Source organism: Apteryx rowi, unplaced genomic scaffold (genome assembly GCF_003343035.1).
Source record: "Apteryx rowi isolate R43461 unplaced genomic scaffold, aptRow1 scaffold_341, whole genome shotgun sequence".
Taxonomy (NCBI): Eukaryota; Metazoa; Chordata; class Aves; order Apterygiformes; family Apterygidae; genus Apteryx; species Apteryx rowi.
In genome coordinates this window covers 204370-227369 of record NW_020449875.1, presented here as the reverse complement: position 1 = coordinate 227369, position 23000 = coordinate 204370, and the positions used below count along the sequence as shown (strand labels likewise).

The 23000-nt window shown below is 38.7% G+C and overlaps 1 protein-coding gene across 1 annotated transcript in view; it reads left to right on the top strand.

Annotated features, from left to right (window-relative positions):
• The window catches only part of NELL2 (neural EGFL like 2), a 150704-nt gene that overhangs the window by 22972 nt on the left and 104732 nt on the right, over nt 1-23000 (top strand). The window contains exons 4-9 of the mRNA XM_026072422.1: nt 11111-11284; nt 11390-11486; nt 15437-15509; nt 15668-15750; nt 16797-16925; nt 18191-18293. Coding sequence (XP_025928207.1) covers nt 11111-11284; nt 11390-11486; nt 15437-15509; nt 15668-15750; nt 16797-16925; nt 18191-18293 — 659 coding nt within the window. The remainder of the gene's footprint in view (nt 1-11110; nt 11285-11389; nt 11487-15436; nt 15510-15667; nt 15751-16796; nt 16926-18190; nt 18294-23000) is intronic.

Below are 23000 nucleotides of genomic sequence, written 5' to 3'. Positions count from 1 at the left end.
AATTTCTAATGTCCGACTGCAATGAAAAGCGAGAAGCCTGCATTTTTTTCAAGGTTTCTAACTGAAAGCAAAAGATTTGTATTATCTAAGTAGGTATTTTGACTATGGATGAATAACTTAATGGTATCAAAGAGCATTTTTGAGGCCTTTGGACTCTAAATTAAGGAAACTTTTTATACCTGGTTTCTGAGTTAAAATGATACATGCATGAAAACTGAAGATAATACCTAGTTCAGGCCCTGGAGAGAGAGAGAGAGAGAGGGAGAAAGGAAAAAATAAAAATAAAAATCCTAGCACCATTTTAGCCAGTGTGGTCTCTTTATCTTACTATATGCTATTAAGTGATGTCCAGTGTTTGCAAGTTTTCTCTGGAGGTGTGTGCTTTATGTCTTATTTTTTGGGGCTTCTTGCAAGCCTTTGGATGATCAAACAAGAAAGGAAGAAAAGGGCCTACTAGATTATTTATGCTAATAAAGATTCATTCATCAGGACATGTTTGGATAAAGTAACTAAAGAACAATCTTTTTTGAATATTTCTTTGCTTTCTCTTGGAGAATGTTATGTAATCTGATGGAAAAGAAACCTGAATTGGTTTTAAAAATGATAGGCCTAATCTGATCCCATTACAGTTAGTGGAAATCTTTGTTATTTTTAGTAGGTGTAAAATCAATCTCAGCAAGAGTATGGTGAGAAAGAATTTGTGACTATAAAATTAGATGTGCCCTTTAAGTTTTTAATAAACAGTTTCTGCTCTACAACACTAGGATGTACAGAATACTGTCTGTGTGCCATAATGGTGTTTGTCTAATTTATTGTGCTAAACTGAGGGCTGACTTAGTTCAGTGCTGATGTACTGTAATTAGGCTAGCATTTAAAACTTTTTTTAGTGGCTTTTATGGTTTCAGTTTTCCTTTACGAATGACAATAAAGGAAGCTGTATTTAGGAGTTAAAGGAAACATTTATCAGGGTTACATTAAGTAACTGCTGCTTCAGGGTCAGCTTTCCATCTCTTTCATCACCCATTCCCATCTCTTTGAGCTTGCCCCTTTCTGTCCAGGGACTTGTGTGTAACAGTCCTTAATTCTTAAACAGCTTCTAGGGAGCTCTCTGTTATAAGTCCTCGCCATTGGAAGGAGAAGCAGTGACACAAGACCTGATTCTCCACTCCATTGCACTAGTTTTAGCCTTGTACAACTCTTTTGAAGTAAAAAAGTTGCACTAGTATTTAACTGTTGTGTTACAGGATAGAATCAGCCCTAGCTGTGTTCTTGATTTACAAGACTCAGTACTAGCTCTTCCTTTTCTGCAATGAGAAGATAGGATGCTGGATATAAAGAAAAAGGATATAATCAATCATCACACAAGTAGCTTTCCCCATATTTTATTTTACAGTGGTTTCATAACACCTAAAGGTTCTAATACCTAGGGTAAAAGAAAATCAAAATATTTGTGTGAAAACTGGAAAAAGGTATTTTCATTGACTCAGTGTTTTGGAAAATACTTTATGCATTTTGGAAAACGAATGAGAGTAGAAACTCATCCTCTCTTTGCATAGCTCTAAGGACTTCAGTGGAAATATGCTAACTTATGGCAATTGAGGACATCTCCTAAATTACAGTTACCTCTTAATTTTATAGTTTTACTTAAAATTATATACTTGAGATTGAAAAGTAAACTGTGTTGTCTAGTCCTCTGGACTTCTGTTCCTCTTTGCTGGTTTCCTTTCAAAGATAATCAATAACGAATACTTCCACTGAGATACAGTCATGCAGCAACTTAAGACTTTGAGTCTTAAGAACTTGACAGGATCACTCTTATGAAGTTTTCCCTCTCTCTCCATGTGGTGAATGCTGTCCCTGGGATATCAGATGCAGAAATTGTCCATGTAAATCAGAGGCTTAAGTGTTTGAGGCTGGACTGTTGCTATCACCATGAAAAGTAGCTTTCTAAAGGATTTGCTGGGGATATAGTCATCTTATTCTACTCTACTAAATACTCTTATTTTTATTTTACCAATTGAGTATTGAAGCTGTCTTCCTTCTCCTTTTATGATCATTATGCTTTTCTTTAATATTTTTAAATCTTTTAAAACTGATTTTAAAGTGGAAGGATCTGAAACAGTGTCTGTAATGATTCCTGTCTACTTTGCCTGTATTCTACCATGGACACCCCCCCCCCCCCACACACACACACTGACCACAGCACCCAGAGAGTTTTCAGGCAGTTGTAGTCTTGGATACAGCTTGGAAGAGATACTTTCAAGAAAGTACTGTGCAACAGTAACCATTCAAATGGGTTTCACGCAGCTAAATACTTATTTCCAGGCACATCTGTATATGGCATATATTTGAAAAAAGGAAGTTATGAAGGTTTACTTGAGAGGATCACCTTGACTGCATATGACTACACTGTCTAAAATCCATTGTACTTTACAATAACAGGGTAAATATTTTGAATGATGTTAAAAGTGATGCCTTCATCTGAGTGCAGACATTGTTAAACACTGATTGTTGTGTGCTTGCTCTCAGTACTTGATTTAAGCTGTATTATTTTCTTCACTTCTGAATTCATCTCAGCTTCTTCTTGATGAAAGAATCAGTGGAGAGAGAAACAATCTATGACAAGGTTTTAATATGTTAGGCCTTGCTATTCCATCATATGTTTTCATTTAAGTGGCAGCAGTGGAGTGATGTAATAAAGCTTTTTCCTCCCTTCATGTTAGATGGCTTTATGCAACTAATGTTATATTGATATCTCTTTGAGATGCTGCATTTTAGGGACAATAGAATATTGTGGAGAGGCATTCCCTAGACTGAATTGTGTACATCTGCTAATTTATTCAATTACTGCCTTACATAGCATTTGTTTTCACAACACCTCATGATAATCTGTTGTCAAATGTGCAGTACTATACAGTGGTTTGAGACCTCTTTCAGTGTCTAGGAGGAAATTATCTGAGACTGTTATTTCTTATGGATACAAGGAGATAAACTGTCAGAGGTAACCTCCTGATGCATAAATTTCATTGTATCATTTGACTATTGTATTAAAGTTGTCCTGGAACTGTATGTTCCCTGCTTTTGATATATATGAGCATCTGTATTTCTGGATGCAGTATTAAGCCTCTTCTATCTGACAAATTTGCTGTGGACACATTATACTGAGGAAAAAACTGTAGAGTTGTGTTGGTTTTGTCTGAGGGATGCTCCCTGCCCCAGTAACATGCAGAGTTTACATTAGGTGAGAATAGCATGGGATTCTTTTCTGAATGTTAAGCTGTATGAGGCTGTTTCCCATGCCAAAAAAAGTCCGAGCCTATTTCTGCTTTCTAAACCTCTATATGTGGATGTATCAGTGTTCTTTGAGAGAGTGGATAGCTGTAATCCTCTGTACTTTTTTGTAGTAAATCTTAGTTACTGTTTCTTACTATTGTAATAATAATTATAAACCTTCTAAAAATTTTTTTTAAAATGTAATCAGTTGCTTTTGAATTGACTTGCTCAAGCATTTTAGAACTCTCTTAGGGTCAACCATGTTTCCTTCTGATAAAGCTTTCATGTGTCATCACAGGTGTCCAGTCCAGGAAAAAAAAAAGTATTTTCTTTGCTCTTTTCATTCATTCTGATTCTTTTTTGAGCACTGAAGAAGACTATGAGACAAAAGATTCTTTATGTAGCCACTGACAGTTTGGTTGGGCTCTTTCCTTTACCCCAAAAGAGAAAGATTCCTTGTTTCTGTTTGGGAGATTATCTTCTATCCTTGAGTATGTGGTTGAATGGAAATGTTTGTAAGGCAGCTGAAAGGTTGAGTGTTATATTCAGTTTAACCTCTTCATAACATTGGGAACGACCTATTTCTTAGTGTTGTTTATAAAGGAGGTTATTAAATTGATGCCCTGTCACTGTAGCCTGTTTTCTTTGCTTCAGTTAGTTTATGCTTCCTGCCCCAATTAAAAAAAAAAAAAAAAAATCTTGCCAATAAGATGTAAATTGTTCGAAGTAGTGAATGTACCCCTGTTAGAAGTACCTTACTGTAACTTTCACTAAGTCAAGTTAGGTCAGCCTGTCTGCTGATGTAAATTGTTACAGTACCAACTAATCCAGTGTGATTTGTTTGCGAATTTGTTCCAAAATGCTCCTATGAGACCAGATGCTATAGTTTTGAATTCAGTCTTTTAAGACTAGTGACAGATTTACTTGAATAAGGGTTGAAAGATTTGTCCCTGCCTATAACACTGGAAAGTACAGATGAAATAGATAGTTGAAATGTGAGTTTTGACAGCTCTCATTATTCTTCTACTGTTGTTTGAAAGGGTTCCTATTAACAAATAAATAACAAACAAATCTTTATTGTCAGAGCAGGAAAGAGGAGGAGAAGTTGGGTTGAAATTGTTTTTTGCTTCTACTAATATATATCAGAAAGTTGTTCAGTTGGTTTGCAGTCATTTTGCTCTCCATGGAGAAACTTTGTCATGAAATGGAGTCACAGAGGGCAGAAAAGTTTCTTCCATTTCTTTTTACAGTGTTTGATCTGAGAAACTCTTACTCCTTGATTTTGGTAGAAAAGGAAGCTTCAGAGAGGTAAGACTGATGTTAATGAGATTGTATGATAGAACAGAAAGAGAAAAAACGTAATGATAAGTGGGGTTAGTGAGATAAATGGGAGATGAGAGCAATTGCTGAAAGACAAGGATTCTGTTTCAAATGGTATTTCTGGTTTTAGAATTTGATTTGATTTCATATTTGCAGCTTAAACTGGGACAGTATCGACAATGTGCCGTAACACAATATTTGAATTCTTGCAACACCAAAGCAGCACTTTCCAGGAGACTGGCTCCCCTTGGACTGCTACTGGGTGCTCAGCAGGACCTCAGTCCCAGCTTCTAGCTCCTGTGCTGGAGGAAGGCTGGCTAGAAGCCCTGGCTTGTCATCAGCTGTGAGATTAGAGGGTCTGTGACTTCTTGCTTCTGTGACAGCCAGGGGCTCTTAGATCATAGCTCTAAGCTCAGCAGAAGCTGTGAGACTGCAGGTGGGAAAGGCAGGATTTTGCTTCCCTGATTCAGTGGTATAGCTGAGTTGAGAATTTAGGAGGTGGGCAGAAAGATACCTCAAATGAAGGAAGCAAGTTCTTGCCTTCAAAGCTAGCAGAGGCTTCTGGATCACAGCAGCCCCACTGAAATCAGATGAGGGGCTACCAGATCTTGATAGAAACAAGATCTTATTCTCATATTTTTTTCTCCCACTTGCTTTATTAGCTTGAATCAGGTACAGACTTTGAGGGGGAGAAGGCTGAAGATCTGAGCAACCTGGAGTGTGATTATTTCCCAAATTCCTCTGCATCATGGCATTGCAACTCCTGCTCTCCCAGCTGCTGCCTTGTGCTGGGGCTTCTTTCTGGCTGGAAAGAAGGTGCGGTGCTGTGTGGTAGCCAGGAGGGTTTGTGCGGGTGAATGTGTACAAATGGTGTGTCTCTTACATGACCGCCCTGATGTGGATGATGTTCCGAGATGCATGCCCCACCATGGGGCTCAGTCTCCCATTTGCATCAGGAATGCACCTTCCCACTCTCCAGCTCTGTCTTCCATAGCTGTCCAGTGTGAGCAGTGGTCATGCTGGAACAAGCTGAAATGTTGGGCCTTTTTTGGGGGGGCGGTGTGTGGAATAAAAAGTGGAAGAGATGTAAAAGCCAGAACGATCAATAACACACTGGCTGGAGTACTTAGACACTTTCCTTGCACCATTGATCTGTAGTCTGCCTGATTTGGAATAGGGACTTTGGTCTTTTGCATCTGAGACAAGTGTCCTGAGGAGTGTTGTTTTCTTTAATGCAGGAAAAAACTTCACTGGCAGTGCTTGGCTGTGACTATGCTAGTAAAAACAGGGCACAGGCTTTGAGCACTGGCCTGCTGTTGTCTGCTTTGTATCATTGTTAGCATCCTCATTGGCATGGTTTTGTCTCCTGCAATTGACACCTTCCCAGATGATGCTAGGGCATGGTTTGTGGAATAGCATGGGTCAAGGACTGTTCCCAACAGGTAATATGGAAAAATCCACCCATTTCAGGGAAGCAGTGGGAGAGATTGCTCGCATGGATGTGAGCTGTAATGGAGCACCACTGTGAAGACTTGTTTTCAGAGCCAGGGAATGGGCCCTTGCTGGCTTTATTTATTAGTATAGGCATATGACTTACTGAGTTTAGGTCCCTATTATACCTGATATATTCTTTTTGATTAATAAATGGTTAATGAATTCTATGTAATGGAAGAACCTCATCAGGTCAACTGGTTTTACTGTCCAGTTGCATGTGCACGCTGTTTGGATATGGGAAATACAGGTCCAAATCTACAGTCTCTCTCTGGTTTTAACAAGTATTTCATTCTGGACACAAATCTTGCTGCTTGAACATTTTTTTCTATCAGAAGACTTGGTTTTAATGAATTGGCTTTTTTTGAACAGAAATCTCATGTCAGAAAATTGCTGTCCAGCTCTAAAAATGTGTTCAGAAAAGGAATGTAAAAAAATGAATTGGTGGCTTTGCTGCTCACTGTGCATTCGCATTAAGTACCACAAAATTATCCAGAAGAGTGAAGACCAGTACTTTATTTATCACTCTGGCTAAACTGTCAGTCATCACTTGACTAGGTAGAGCTGTAGGGTAGTCAGGGAAAAGGGCAAAGCCAGTAAGGCCGAACAGTGTAGCGAGAGATGAGGACTAGGTTTTTACAGCTCTAATGCAGGTACTGCTTGGCATTTAGAATTCATCTGAGGATAATTTGATGGCATATTGTTTCAAGGGATGAAACATTGAGTAAAAACTCATGTTTAATATTTAAGAACATTATAAGTTCTAGCTCCCAATTTGGGGGTGGGGGGGAAGGCTTAGCCTCCTGAATGCCTGGTTATCACACCATGGAAAATAACAAATAATGCATTGTTGAACGTGATGGCAGTGCGATGTGGATTGCTTTGACAGCTTCAGCCGCACCCAGTAGAACAGGATTTGCTTACTGCTGTTGTAGCCATAGCTTACAATGAATAGGGTCTACTGAGTAAGATCTTTTTTGTTATATTTCATATCATTATACCCAAGTAAAAAACAAGAAACTTTATTAGAAATCTTCAGATAAAGATTTTTATAAGTAAGGAGATGAGGACTTTTTTGTTCTTTACGTATTCCTCTACTTTCTTTGGCTTTCCTTTTTTTCTTAGTATAGATCAAATAGCTATGGAACACTTTTAACTCTATACCTATAAATGTGAGTAGTAAAAATAAAATAAAAAAAATCCTTAAAAAGCAGATATGGTAGCTTGTCTTTAGCTTCTAAAATATTTGCCTACATACTCTGAGTTGAAGCAGATTTTTTTTTTTTTATTAGCTTCCTGGAGTAACAGTGGGCAGTTACAGTATGCCTTTTCTCTCTGAGCAGGGATGCCAAATGAGTGAGTGAGGCACTGAAGACCTAGAGTTACCAAAATGGCTGGTGTTGGTGGTGAGTGGGAAGGGTGGTACCTCCCTCTTCTCTGAGAGTCCTGCTTCGTACACCAGGACCTGCTATTGCTTCACCTCCCCAAACTAGCCTTTTGCTGTGCATCCGGACTTTAACTCCACAGACCCCTGCGTGTCCCAGCTTGGAGCGTGGGTTGTGTCATGCAGAGGCTTGTGCTATGTGGAGAGGACAGCCTGCGTGCCCCTAAAAGGGGATGCGCAGTAGCACACGAGCACTTCTTGGCTGCACTCTTGAGGTCTGCACACAGCAGTTACTGTGAATCAGCATGGGGCAGCAGCGAAAGCATCAAAAGTGTTGCTGTTGTCTGTCTCTGCTTCCTCGGGGCAGCTGAGACAAAAACTCCTTCCTCTAAGACTAGGTCAGCCTTAGGGCGTAAGGGATTGCTGTCTGGCTGGTTTCCAAGCAGACTGGCTGATCTTGCTTTGGCCTTGGCAGTTGCCTTTGAAACAACTGTGCCTGCAGAGAGTGATCTGCAGAGATGGTACAACCCTTTGTTCGGGTTGGCATTTTCTTCATTGTGTGTCAAACATAGCAACCCGAAGCACGTATCATCTCACTACAGAGTTGCATTCCTTTAACCCTGAAAACCACATATCCTTTGGTCAAAATCAGGCAGACTGGTATGTATTAAACAGTGAGCCTATGTGCTGCACCATTAGTGAAGACAGAAGCAGGTTCTCCTTTTGCACAGTGTTTATCATTGAGGTTTGTTTTTACTTAGAGCTGTTTGTTTTTCCCAGCATAGCAGAATGTCTTGGAGCTGTTGGGGGAAGCAGTAAGGACATTAGTATTGGGAATCCTCTGGCTGATGTTGTCCCCGAGACGAGTGGTCTGGGCTGGGAGGGGGTAGATGGGAAACTCGGCTGACGGGATTCCCCTGGAGCTTTTCAGCAGTGAGATTCTTAGAAAAAGACTGAAGCACAATGCAGTGATCGTTTCCTTTGGGAGCAAGTCCCTAGGAAACAAGATCACCCTCTTCTCTCTCAAAAGATTATCCTAAGCATATGGAGAGATTAAAAACACTTTTGTTGCTATAAATGAGCTCTTTAAAGCCAGGTGTGGGTGTTAATGCTTCCTGTACTTTTCCAGAGGTTTGGAGGAGCCTTTGAGAAGCACGTGTCCAGGGCGCTCTGTTAGGCGGCTGTAGGCTGACAGAAGGCACCGCGTGTGTAGTCTTGGAGAAGGCAGGAGAAGCCTTGCTGGGGCCAGGCCATGCGCTTCCCTCTGCGGCCGTGGGACAGTCCTGAGGCTGTGCTCCATCTTCTGAAGTGAAGAAAACTGAGTCAGATCTGTTTAAGTCCGGGCAGTTAAATATACAGACGTTGAATATCTAGCGCAATATTTTGAAAATAGTGGAGCGGAAATGATTAACCTTCACTTCCCAGTGTTTCCGTGTCACAGCCTTAGTTCATGCTGAAGGGAATATTGTTTCAGCTGTTGTTCCACTTGCTTTTCTGATTGTGTTTTCCTGCTGCTTCTGCAGATTATTAGTAAACTATAAATTATGATGCTGTTAATGGCTATTTTCTTTTTCATTTTACTGCCCTTATAGTTGACAAGATGAAGAGGAGGAGTGGTGCATAAGGGATTAAGTTGTCTACCATAGTTCTATATACTTGTGTGTGTAAAAAGGGAAGCTGCTGGGTTTTTTTGTGTGTGTTTTTTTTCTTCTCTTTGCTGAGGAAAAACTTAATTCTGAGTTTGTTACAAGCTTACTGGTTATATTGCCATTGCTGGACTTCCTCAAAGCTGAAGAACTTGTCTGGGGACTTTTTCTTTTTTTAATTTGATTGGTTTCATTAAGTCTTGTGAAAAGCAGTGTTACTAAGGTGGTTGCTAATTCATAATCCTCTCTGCATTTGGACAGAACACAAGTTCTCCCTAGCAGTCCCCAAGCCTTTAGAAGGTAGATGCTTTTGTTTACAGTTTACCAAACAGGAAAACAAAAGGGATTACCTGTAGATCTCAAACCAGGGAGTTAGTCATAGCTGAAGCACAACACCAGATGTCCTGAATTTTTTGCCCAGCTTCATATAGGAAGTTTTTCTTGGTTACTGCAGCATCATTAAATATTAGCATCATCTCTCAACAGTTCTTGCATAATTTCTGAGATCTTGCAGCCATGTTTTATGTTTATTTAGCAATTCATGTTTCATTCGGAGATCTCATTATCCCACCTACATGAGGGACAAAAATGAATGTTTGTTTTATACCTTGTGTACTGACTGTACGCTTGTTTCCCACATGCCTGCTTGCATAGCTGTGTGCTGGGATGAGCTTTGCCGATGACTTTGAAAAGAGTAGGAGCTAGCCCTCAGTTGTACAAGGAGATAATGTTTCAACATATCCATGCCTTTTTTCCTCTGAATTATGTCTGCAACTGGGTGGAGAAAAGTTGCTGGAAGAGTCCAGTTCTGTAATGTTCCCCTTTATTAGGTTGAGAGTGACCTTATTTTTTTTTTTATCCTTGAAGCTTGAGTTATGGAGGAGGTTAACTTGACTGATGTCCTGCCACTATTGCTCTTTTCTTTTTCTTTTTTTTTTTCCTCCCAGCTAGGCCTTCAATTAGTTTACACTCCTTGCCAATGCAAAAATTATTTTTGGGACATGAGGCTCAGATTATAAAACTTATTGCTGAATTTAGTTAACTGCTTTGATACTGGGGAAGAAGGGGAAATTGCCCTTTGGCAGTTTTGCAGAAGGGTGGTAGTTTTTTTGCTGTTGCTAGGCCTGCTAGCCTGAAAAAAGTCTGAACATGCTTTTTGCTTGCTCTTGTAGAGTGATAGAATGTTGTAGATTGCATAGGATTATTAAAGAATTTCCACTTGTGTGTATTTATTTTTCTTGTTTTAAAAATGTTGGGGGGGGGCTTTAAAATGAGAAACTCTAGTATTTAGAAGAGCATTTAGAATTTAGAAGTATTTTTGCCACCAAAACTTTTGTTCATTGTCTATAAATGTGGTGTATATGGTGCACCCATCTTGGTATACCTGCAATGTGCTTTTTTAACCATATTTATGTACCACAAATGCCACATATGTATTAAAATGGCTAAATATGTATGTGTGTATATACATACATAAATTGTTCTGAAGAGTCTAGCACTTCTTGGTTTTGAATTTCTTTGGAGAAATTTCATTATAAAAAGAGGTGTTACAATGTATCCAAAAGCAAACAAGTGTCCAGCCTCCATTCTTACTTGCATGCCTGGTAATGGCTAATGATGTCCCTATTGCAGCACTTGGTGTTGTCTTTTGTGTGCATTCATGCGTTTGGAGTATCCATACTATACTTTCAGGATATAATGCAATTATTTATGAAAGGATAACTGTATTTCCAGTGAGACTATGTTATGGAATACACTGTTAAAGGAAAAGATAATTAGCTTGGGATCTTGTGTGCTTAAATGGTAGTTGGATACTGCTGCTACATGTTATTCAGAAGGAGGATACTGTACAAACCTGTGGAGTGTCAACTTTTGTTTTTATAACTCCTTCTCTGTTTTTTTTCCCTCCTTTCCTGTCTGATAATGAGAAGTCGTGTGATGTAAAATATTACTGTGCTGATAAGAATGGTTCATGAGATGTTGCATTTTGGTGTAGGTATCTGGAACTGGAAAGTAGCGGTCATCGAAATGAAATCAGGTTGCATTATCGTTCAGGCAGTCATCGCTCCCACACGGAAGTGTTCCCATATATTTTGGCAGATGATAAGTGGCACAGGCTTTCCTTAGCAATCAGTGCTTCTCATTTGATTTTACATGTGGACTGCAATAAGTAAGTAAACAGTGTTGATTCATAGTAAGTCACATTTGGAACATTCTAGCTCCAAGTAAACGAAATGATAACAACTTAACTTTTTTTTTCCTTGCCTTTCAACAGGATTTATGAAAGAGTTGTGGAGAAGCCCTTCATGGACTTACCTATAGGTACAACCTTTTGGCTGGGACAGAGGAATAACGCACATGGTTATTTTAAGGTATGCATTCCCGGAAAGGAAAAGAGTGAATTTGGATAAAAATGGCTTCAGCTTATTCTTCCTTGAGGCAAATATTCTGTGATATAAAGGATCTGTCAACTAAGGCTGGTTTTGGTTCAGCTGAGTTGAGGTTAGTCTTGCTGACAAAGATATGTAGACAGGATCCGAGATGATGCTTGCCATGTTACTTCTCCAGCAGGGTTTGGGTGGAACAAAAAAGGTATACGTTGCAGACTAGAGATGGGCAAGAGATGTGTATGTGGAGGATCATCTGTTGGAAGGACTCAGCAGAAATAAAGCTGCATTGATCAGGAAAAAATTGCTAATAGGATTGGCAGTTTGTTCGAGTAGGTTGAAAACAAGTTACTAGTAATCATAATGCAGTTCTTAGTGCCATGATGTGTTGTATAGCATATTAGATGTGGTGAACTTCTTGTCAGTCACTCATTCCAGTTTGATGGAAACACAACTGAATTCCCTGAATAGATAAAGCTGTACAGCTAGATATATAAGGCTTGGTTTTGCTAAATGCCATTGCCAACAGCAGTTTAAGCCTGGGAAGAGTCAATGACCAAGTGAAACGGAATCATAGGAAATAAATAGTCAGGTTATTGTCTGTTTCACAGCTAGATGCATTCACCCCCCAGAATATTATTTCATCAGGGTATGGATATGCAGTACAGTCTAGGGGACTCTGTCTCATTATCTCTGTAGAGTTTAATTTTTTTAATAACATACCAATCACTGCAGTATCACAGCATCTTCTGGGGTTAGAAATTAATGAGATGACTAGAATCAATGAAGAGAATGCTTCTTTCTCCAGAGGAAAAAGTCTGAACATGCTTTTTCCTTACTGTTTCAGCTTTAATAAATATATAGCAAGAACCTTGTGTATAGCAAGGTTGAAGCGAATTCTATGTTTGGACTGCAGTATAAACTTTATGACTCCTCTGAGTCCATTAGGTAGCATTCACTGGTCACAGCCACTATCTGTGGTTTGGCTTTGGTTCTCTCTGGAGCTGCTTTGACAAATGATGGCACTCCTGTGGATGCCTTGCGGCGCTGCAGTCCCATTTACCTCCCTATCAGCATCTTTTTACTTGAGCTGCAGAATGTAGTTGATGCCTGTCACAGAGCCAATCACATTGTTAAATATGGCCTGCTAAATCTTTTCTGGGATAAAACACTTTGTCTGTGACTCTCACTGCAAATTCTGTGCTTCTGTGCTAAAATCAGTTTTTTAGATGTTGAAATACTGTACTCTATACTTAAATGCTAGTTTATATTCTTGATAGGTATAAGGCATGGAGGTCCAGTGAGGCACTCAGATTTGAAAACTGAAACATGAATTTGTGTTTATTTTTCACTTTAGTATGTGTTTCCTTTTCCTGCAAAAGACTGAGAGGATGCCTGGTAAATGAGTTGCAAAAGCATATTTCTGGCTTAAATAAACAATTGAATGCAAGAATAAAATCGGTGAATATTAGTGCATTTGGCTAAACTGATTTCAGACACAATTCCTTTATTCTGTCTTTAATATTTTTTTTAATATTACTTCTACTTATTTGTGTCTTCCCAATTCTTGGCTTGATTAAATTCTTCTCTTTTCTAAATCATAGTCACTGTGAAGGAGCTCATTTGGTGTAGAAAAATAAATACTCCACTTGTGGACAGTATTTGTTTGTTTTTTTGTTTCTTGGGAAAGATAAAATGAACTAAAATACAATGAGAATTGTGCCTCAACTGCAAAGCCAATTTAACAGAAATACAGTAGGAAATTGATAGTTGTTAAAATAACATCAATATATCCAAAATACAATGTGCTAATTGATTTCTTCAGTATAATGTAATACAAATGGTCTGACCACGTTTGAAAGTTGTCTTCTACACTGATGCATTTTCTGTACAGCAGTGTCACATTTTCAATCTGTCTTACTGTTTTGGAGTGCCCATATGTTTAAGCACCCAGTGTGGGACATCTACTGATCTGGTTTTCAGAGGTCCAAGTTCTCACTTCCTTCTGAAAATCGGACTGCTCTGAGTGTGTCTCAAATGGATTGTCTATATATCAAGGTACTCAAAATCATTAGTCACTCTGCAAGACATTTTATTTGGCTGTATTTTATTTTGGACCTAATCTTGCTCCTCTAAAACAGTGTGCCAAGATTTGGGACATATTCACACTGGGATATATTCGTATCTGTGTCATTTTAAGTGCTTAAATCAGAGAGGGCGATTCTGGCTGTCTGCTTTCTGGGACTATGTAATGTCTGTAGGTACCTGACAACCACTGGTGCTTTAGTTCAGGAGCCTGTGCATAGCCTTTCATGTATGACCAGAAATTCCTGATTTGGGAGCCCAGGTGGGCTAAATGTCACAGCTCTCTGTTGTTACCTTGGGGAGGATGAGGAGGAATCTGAATTCCTGGTAGGTGGCAGTGTCCAGCTTGCATCACAGCTGATGTGTGATAAATAAAGGTCCTTACATAGGTAGAGGAGCTTTACTGTGAATTAATAGCTAAGTGACTTGAATACTTGCCTGTGTAATCAGAAAAAAGATGTGTTTTATGCTCTTTATAATTCCTTCTTTTCAGGAAAGTGCCATAACTTGAGTTGGTGTGAGTTTGAACTTTGCCACTGAGGAGGGCAGGGAAGTGAGGTGAACACTGGGAGCTAATGAGTGTGCTCTTCAAAGAGGTCTTTGCTCCTGAATTCCGGCGCACTTGCTCTGGGAGGTCCTGATGTGAAGTCCTCTTAGCCATACCTGTTTTAGTATTAGCTAATAACTGCAGCTCCTTGCATGGCATGGAGAAGTGTCCAGTTACCCTAAAACATTGCTTTGTTGTTAATGGAAAAGGTAGGCGTGTCACTTAAGTATCCTCTCAATAGCCCTTCAGTGACACCTACTCTTCTCCATAGGTCACCTAAGCTGCTAAGGCACCCTGAATCATGCACTTGAGCTCAAAATTATGGCTCTTAGGCTTTGTAACAGCGGTACTGAATGCCTGTGTAGTTGGATGCAATATGGCCTTTTGCATTTAGTTTATATTGTTCCTAGTGTCTTGAAGCATTCCCTTCATAAGCATGCTGAAGCATGTTGTAATTATTTTGCTTTCTTTTCTGGGTATGAGATACAGGGAAGGAGTCATGAATGAAAGGGACATCTGGAGTGTATATGATAGGATGGCTCATTTTAAAATAGCTATTTGGCCTTTGCTTTCAGAGAGGAGCAAGGTGGCTGCTAATTATATCTTAATGACTAAGGATGCATGTAAATTCTGCCTGTAAGCATGTGATCTGTTCTTCTGGGTGAAATGGGGCATTTCCAGATGGCATATTTAAATTTCATGCTAAACTTCCTGTTCTCTTAAATTCTTGCCAACATGCAGCTCTGCAGCTGTGTAACAGATATGTAGTTTCCCAGCATTCTGCATGCTTTATGAAGAGATCCACATCAAAATCATAAAGGGTTTGCATGAATGTTTTTCCCGAGTCAAATTTCTTTGATCTTCACTTCTATTTGACAGTTGTAGTTTAGTGAAAAATTAACATATTATTTAAGAGCGTTTCAAAGTCACTGGAACTGTGTTTTAAATTACTTTTAAAGTGAGTGACTTTTAAGGTCATTTTCAAGCTTTTCTGCAGTGGCTAAGTAAAAATAACAATGAATTCAAAATAACCAACTCTTGCCACATAATTATATCTTGACATTTAATCTTATGTCTTTAAAAATGATCCTCTATGTCTGTACTTGTACATCTATCTATTTCCCTTTCTCTTTGTTCTTCTATCACTGCATTGGGCCCAGACAAGAAGCAGTGTATTCATAAATATTGTTTTTATCAGGCAGCTTTTCTGTGTGGGCTTTAATATTTTGCGTGGCGAAAGGAAAACATAATTCTGACAGGTAAAATAGTACATCTTTTATTTTTTCCCCCTCTCTGCTTACAGGGGATAATGCAAGATGTGCAATTACTTGTCATGCCTCAAGGATTTATTTCTCAATGCCCAGATCTTAATCGCAGTAAGTCCATTAATTCTTGCCCCATAAAATGAAAGGTGTGCTTCTTGCCTAATTTCTGTCTTGCAAGCTTTCTTAAAACCTTGAGTTTCAGTTTATGGATTGTCAACATGATTGAACTTATTGTAAATACATCTTGATGAATGTGTATTTAATTCTAGCATGTCCAACTTGTAATGACTTCCATGGACTTGTGCAGAAAATTATGGAGCTGCAAGACATTTTAGCCAAAACATCAGCTAAGGTAATGGTCACTAGGAAGCATGGCGCATGAGAACTGAGGGCTCTGAGGCTTAATTGCTGTCTTTTTAGATTACTTGTGTGTTTGTGTGGATGCGCATGTGGGCGTGTGCAAAATATGCCTGCATGTAAGTGTATTTTTGTATATGTTTGTATTTAACTATGCCTAGTATCCAGTTCAGAGAACTTCCTTCTATTGCAATTTAAAAAAATTTTTTAATCAAACATTTTAGTCATACATTTTAATAGTAAACAGAATCCAAATCCCTGAACAAGGGAAGGGCCCATAAATATTCAAGCTCTATCTATCAGGCTAACAATTCAATAAAACTGGACTGAAGCAGGTTACTATGCTTACAGGGCTTATTGCAGCAAGGTTTATTGGTCCAAGATTTTTCTAAACCTGAGCTGCCAAGGGAACTTTCAGATAAAGTATATGCAAGACTGAACCTTTTTTCTTTTGGAAGATCATGCTGAAAACATTGACTGCCAGTAAGCATAGACTAGTTTAAAGCATTTCTTAACGTGTCCATTCCATAGATGTCTTCAGGAATGCAATTACCTGGCTAATTTGATACACAAATTATTTAAAAAAAAAAAAAAAGTCTTGGTTCAGTTGGAGGAACTATTGCTAGCATGTTAGTTTTAACTTTACCTCCAGTTTTGACTCTGTACTCAGATTCAGGTCTTTTGTGTATAACATGTTACCTGTAAGCAGTTTATATAGAGCAAGATTCCTGGTCAGTTCACATATACAAAGATGACAAATCAGGGGCCATATCCACCTTAACCTACTCTTTATCCCATGATGTTCCTGATGTTATTAGTGAAAGATGGAATGCATTATGTCTTGCTGCTTTTTTTTTTCTCTGAATGACTAATTATTTAATCATTTCGTATTTAACAATAACCATTTTATTATCTTTGACTGCATATCATACATGCATTTTCTTGCCTACATGCTTGATAGGAGGGACAGTTCCAATGTTTACGATAACATGGAAACCACTTACAAATCTAAAACTTACTTTTTGTGAACCATGTATACAGCTGTCCCAAGCTGAGCAGAGGATGAATAAGCTGGATCAGTGCTACTGTGAAAGGACCTGCACAATGAAAGGCACGACTTACAGAGAATTTGAATCGTGGACAGATGGCTGTAAGAACTGCACTTGCATGGTATGGCTACAATTTGCGTGGAGAGTCAGGAACCCTAGTGTTTGCTTTAATTACAGTTTTACTGAGACCAAATGAGAAGACTTCCAGTGTGTACTCTAGCTAGTAACAACAAAGTGCTGGAAAACCTGTTCTAAATCTAGAATACTATCAATCGATATATTTTCCTATTATTTTAGCCGTGCCAGCATGTGTAGCTCTCCCAGATTTTATGGCAGATGCTATGCAATATATTTTTCTATTATGTTATTCCCATGCACTGAATTGCAAACAGTTTCTCTGGATAATTAATTCCCTGGTTCTTTTATCACTACAAACACAGCTTTGTTCTTAGCAAATGATTTAATAGATCCCTTGTGTCTGATTTCATTTAGCTTCCTTTGGTTACATCTTGATAAGTAATAAAGAGTAAAATGTCAGGGTTGTATGCACGTTCTATTGTATCACAAATTAAAAAAAGAATATGTGAAGCAGATGGAGGACTTCCTAAGGTATCAGAACTCCAGAAAGGGCTGCAAGTATCCTTTCAAATACTGACCCGTGATATCTTGGTTAATGTCTATTCATTTAAAACTCTTTAATTCCATTTGGACTCATTAAGTGCCTAATCCAAAAGATATCAGAAATTGGTGGAAAGGCTGTCTTTGCCTATATTGCACCTTAGATAGTTTGTTGCTGTCTGTGTTTTGCTAAGCTGTTCTCCTTAAGCCTAATTTGATTTTGGTATGTTTCTAGAGGGATATTTGCTTTGTTTTTAGCAGTTGTAGTTAAGTAGAAGATGATTTAGTCCATAGTATCAGACCTGGCTAATTGCTACCTAACAAATGCATTCAAAGCATTTTAAAATGCAAAAAAGCATTTTTTTCTTGCAGCTATGATATTATCTTTTAAAAATATATTCTCTTATGTAAAAATCAGAAGGTAGAGTATTGCTTTGAGGCTTTTATATTTCACACTAATTTGTCAATTTGCTGGTGACTAGCAGAAAATATTTTTTCCTTCCAAATAGATTTGCCTCTTAAACAAAAACACCAAACACTTAAATCACTATCATCTCAAACACTTCATATATGTCTAAAACATTATGAATGATATTTTAAAGGTATAGCTTCTATTCTTGTAACTATTAAAAGAATCACGTTAAAATGGCTTTTTGGGTATTGTCAGAGTTTACTGTACTTAAAAATAGCTTGTATGCTCACACCTTTGAGGAAAATCTCTTCTCTTGCTAAATGTAACTATCAGTTAAGCACTTTTTATTCTTCTAGAATGGTACTGTGCAGTGCGAAGCTTTGATTTGCCCCTTCTCTGATTGTCCACTTAATTCTGCCCTGGCATATGTGGATGGCAAGTGCTGCAAGGAATGTCAATGTAAGTTTTACTGTGGTGCTTCCTTCTAATGAATGCTTTGAAATTTGTAAAGACAATGAACCTTTCAGTAAAAATATCCCTGACGGAACTGGTCAGGGAATTACATATTTGGGTTTGAGGAACAGGGGAATTCTGTGAAATATTTTGGGAAATTGATAACCAAAATGCTTTCATTTTTCAGTTGAGGCTATTTTGCTTTAGTTCAGTTACTACTTTTTCTGAAAACAGATTTCTTATGAATGTTTTTAGCAAAAATGTTAATGTAGAAAAAAACCCTGCAGACTTTACTTAATTTACCTTCTAGTGAAATCTGACCTAACAGCTAGAGACTTGGGAGTAAATGTCTTGCGTTTATTTTGATGAGTGTTTCCAACACCTCCAGCTCGAAGAATGTACTTTCGATTGTATGTTACAGCACTAGAAATAGATTCTGATTTATGATTCTTGTTCTGTAATTAAGGGAGGAGCAAACTCCTACTAGACCCAAGAGACCAGCAAAAACCAGTCACCTAGAAATGTTCTTTCGTAAAAGGTCAGACAGAATTATACAGGAAACTGAACAAGGGTAATTTCATGTTGTCATTTAAGACAGGTGATTACCTTTCTGGTTTCATAGGATTTTGCATTTGTTGCAAGTAGGGTCAGAGAAGAGGAATTTGAGGTTAACCAGTATCTATCTAGATGGACCGTATATAATATTTCAGCTTGATTATGGATGAGTGTCACATGTGATGGATATTTATTTTAAGCTAGGGTGGAAGCCATTCTTGAAGTTCAGCTTAAGAGATGCATACACTTAATTGTTGAGGCTTTTCTGTGTGGCTTCATCACTCTTCGACTGCTGTGTAAAACTTTTTGCAGAGTACAGAGAAATATATAACTGATTAAAATGACACGTTGTAAGATAAAAATCAGGAAGACAGTTTGTACTCCATTGGTCTTGCTTCCACGGGAATTTATTAAGATTCAGTTGTGTTAGAAGCTACACAAGCCACCCCATTTTAGGAAGCCTTATTAACTTACTCTAGATTAATCAGAGGAAACTAGAATTCAGATGTCCCAGCTACACAGATTTTTCCATGCATATTATATGGCTCAGGGAATTGGTAACTCGGGGATGTAAGATGCACAGAGTTCAGGCCTCTGTTCGAATCTTTGACCATTCCGACGCAGTTTGAGGACTTGATCCTGTCAAGTGTTTTTCTGTAATGTACTGCGTGTGAACTGAGTTGGAGAAACCTGCATCCAAATATTAGTGGGCACGTGCTCATATCATAAGACTCCGCATGAAGTTGTTATTTTTACTGGGAGTCTTGACAAAGGTCAAGAAATGAATGGGCTTATGGACACTGACCTCATTGTACAGCGCTAGTACTTCTTGCATTTAAGATGCAGCTGTGCTACAGCACAGTATGATAATTACTCTGATAGTCCCTTTCTGATGTTCTTAATATTAGCCAAAGCTTTTTAACTTCCAGTGCTATTAATCTGTTGCCAGTATATAATTCAATTTATAATTAACGTGCATGCATAAAACTTTCTGACAAACTACCAGGAAAATGATTAGATCATAAAATAAAAATTTCTTTTCAAAAAATTATCTCCAATTTCAGCTGGAGTATGTAAAGTGTTTTGGTTTAGTGTGGGTTTAGTGTGGGTTTAGTGTGGGTTTAGTGTGGGTTTAGTGTGGGTTTAGTGTGGGTTTAGTGTGGGTTTAGTGTGGGTTTAGTGTGGGTTTAGTGTGGGTTTTTGTTTCAAGAGACTGACTCTCTGCAACCAAAAGACTGAGTGCAAACTGACAAGATAATTACTTTCCAGTGAAAGAGTGTGAAGAGTGAAGTTAGAGGCATTACAAACTGTGGGACCCTCATTTATTCTCCAGGCCCATTTGGTGGAAATGCTAAGTTGTCACAAGTTCATATATATATATATGCCAGCTGTATCCTGCCCTCTTGGCATCTTCAGTTCATGTCCCGAGTTGATTGCAGTCAGTGACCGCAGTTCTTGCTCAAGGAGTCAGATCTGAGTTCCTTCATTTGGGTAGTTTCTCAAAATAGCTTTTATTCTCATTTCTTAGAACAGTGTCAGGGGACATGGCATCTGACTAGGTCATGTAGGCTGAACACAGATGGCTTATAATTGGGAAAGAAGCTAATAGGGGAGTGTTGCCTAAGGAACCACTATCCTTAGCATTAGATAATCATAAATGATGAGGAAAAAATAACATGCCTAATATACTGTTCTTTGGTTGAGTTTAATGTTTGTTGCAAGACAGAATGTCTATGGTTATCTCTGCTTCCTTCTTGCTAGTTGTGGTACCTTGTAACAGATGATGAGCTGTTTCTGCCAAACTGTTGTGTGAGTAAAGCTGTCTAGGCCATGGTAGCTGTGGTAGCCTTGTTCTGTTGCACCCAGGGCTAAATTCTTCCCTTTCCTTTCTTCTGCTGGTGTGTTAACAGAGCCACCGAACTGAGAAGAACAGGGTCTGATTTAATGACGGACAGCATAAAAGAGCAGAAATGTACTGTATCGAAGACTCTTATAGTGACCAGCAAGCAGGATTCACAGGCGGATGTGTTCTGTGTGGGTCGTGGGTTTTGGGTGTGGGGTGTGTGTTTTTAAACTTCAGGATAGATTCATTTCACGTAGCTTTAGCCATGTAGAATTTAGGAATGTAGTCTGAACTCTTACACTACTAAATAAAACAGGGCAGGTACAGTCCTGTGGCCCTGGGGCTAGGTGGCACTTTGTGGCTCACACCTATATGGCTACGCTCTCCTCCCCTTCCCCCAACAGAATATCTGTACCCAGATGGCTGTTTGGGAAATGATCTCTGGCCAGTGCTGTTCCCCAAACCATGCCTAGTGTTGTCTCAAAACATGCTAGTTGGTCCAAATGTTTCCATGGAGTGTGCTAACACTCAAACCATGTGGATGATCACAGACCAGTGCTTAAGCCTGAGCCTGGCCCTTTTTCGTTCACAGGTATGGCTATCACCAGTTTGCCTTCTAGGCTCTCTCAGCAGCCAGTTGGAGACTGGCACCTCAGGAGGGCACTTACATGAAGGGGTGGCTGGAACAGTTGGGCTGAATTGCCTTCCGGGGGTGTGCGTCTCTACCTCTAGTGACTACACAGGGAGCCCAGATGATTCAGTTGGATACCACACTTTTAGAAAGCTAAAGTTAAGTGAGATTAATCTTTCCACCAGTTACTGATGGATATCAGTATATCAGTTGTGCATAGGAATAGGAAGTCCTGGATTTTTAAAGTCTGGTTCTTTCATTAAGCAGTTGTGCTAAGAGACTTGCGAAAACCTACCACACTGCCAAGCCCTGGAAAAATAATTTCAGTCCAGTATTTAAATGATCAGACAGTGCAGTTTTGTCATATCTCCCTGGGTGACATTTTCAGTGCTTTAGAGTATGAACTTCAGTGCAACTAACTGTTTTTTTCTTAAATGTTTACTTAATGGAAAAACATTTATTATGGAATCTCATAGGAAAAAATTTCTGATACTGCATTGACTATTTCTTCATGTATGCTGAAAGAGAACAAAGGCAACAACAAGCGCTCACCTTCTCCCCAAACCCTGTACCTTTGAGGACATTCAGAAAATTTGGTCCATTTTGTCTTCTGTGAAGACAGATGCTGCTGTCAATGGGAATGACAATGCATGCAAACTATCATTCTGTTTTCTGTTAGTCGGAATGGGTTAGAAGAAGTACAATCTTCCGAGGCACATAAATTGGACAATGCATTGGATGCATGTTTTGGCTACAGGCAAGCTATTCAACAAAGCTCATCAAGCTACCAAAGCATATATCTTAGATCAATGGGAGCCTCCTGTAGAGATTTGTTTGGAGCCAGAAAGCAGAGAATTTTCTTTCCTATTCCCAATGCCATTTTAAGCCTAACTGAGAAGGTATGTGCAAGAGATCATTAACTTCTTTTTTTCCTCTGCAAAGACAAATGAATTGTGTGGTTATAGGCACTGATACAAAACAGGGAGAGATTAAGCTCCCCTAATGACCCTATAAAATATAACTTTACACCGTGGACTTGGCTTAAAAAATACAAGGACAAGTTCATTTATTTTAAGTGAGTTGTGAAAGGACTGCCAATGTCTTAGTAGCTGAGGCAATTGGTACTTGGTCAGCAAATCTTTTTATGGTAACTTTCTTATTAGTCAGGGTAGTAACACTATGGCATCACTTAAATAGCCATGTGATGTATGTATTTTTTAAATGGAGCCAGTGTATTTTTAACAACCTAGCTGATTTTCATTTTTTAATGCCAGCAGTGATCATTGTACCAGTGTCTGACACAGTAATAATTCCTAACCCCAAGACTGATTTCCAGGAAGAAATTGTTCTGTTCTCATCACTGTCCTTCTCCCAGTGACACTGCAGACATTTACAGACCTAATCCCAAACTATTTAAATATGTCCCAACCAATTTCAGTGGAGTCTAAAGTGTCATCATGTCCAAATACGCAGGCAGTGATTTTTTTTTTTTTTCCATGTGCTGTTTTTTCTAAAACAGACATTAGATGGTTTTCTGGTATATTGTAGCCCCACCTGCACTCTAACACAGGTGTCTTAAGCAACTGTAAAAAGCACAGGACTGCACTGGATCAACTCACACTTCTACTGCTAACAAGTATGGAGAGAGAGAGTGAGCATGTAAAGGGGCTATATGATTCAGAAA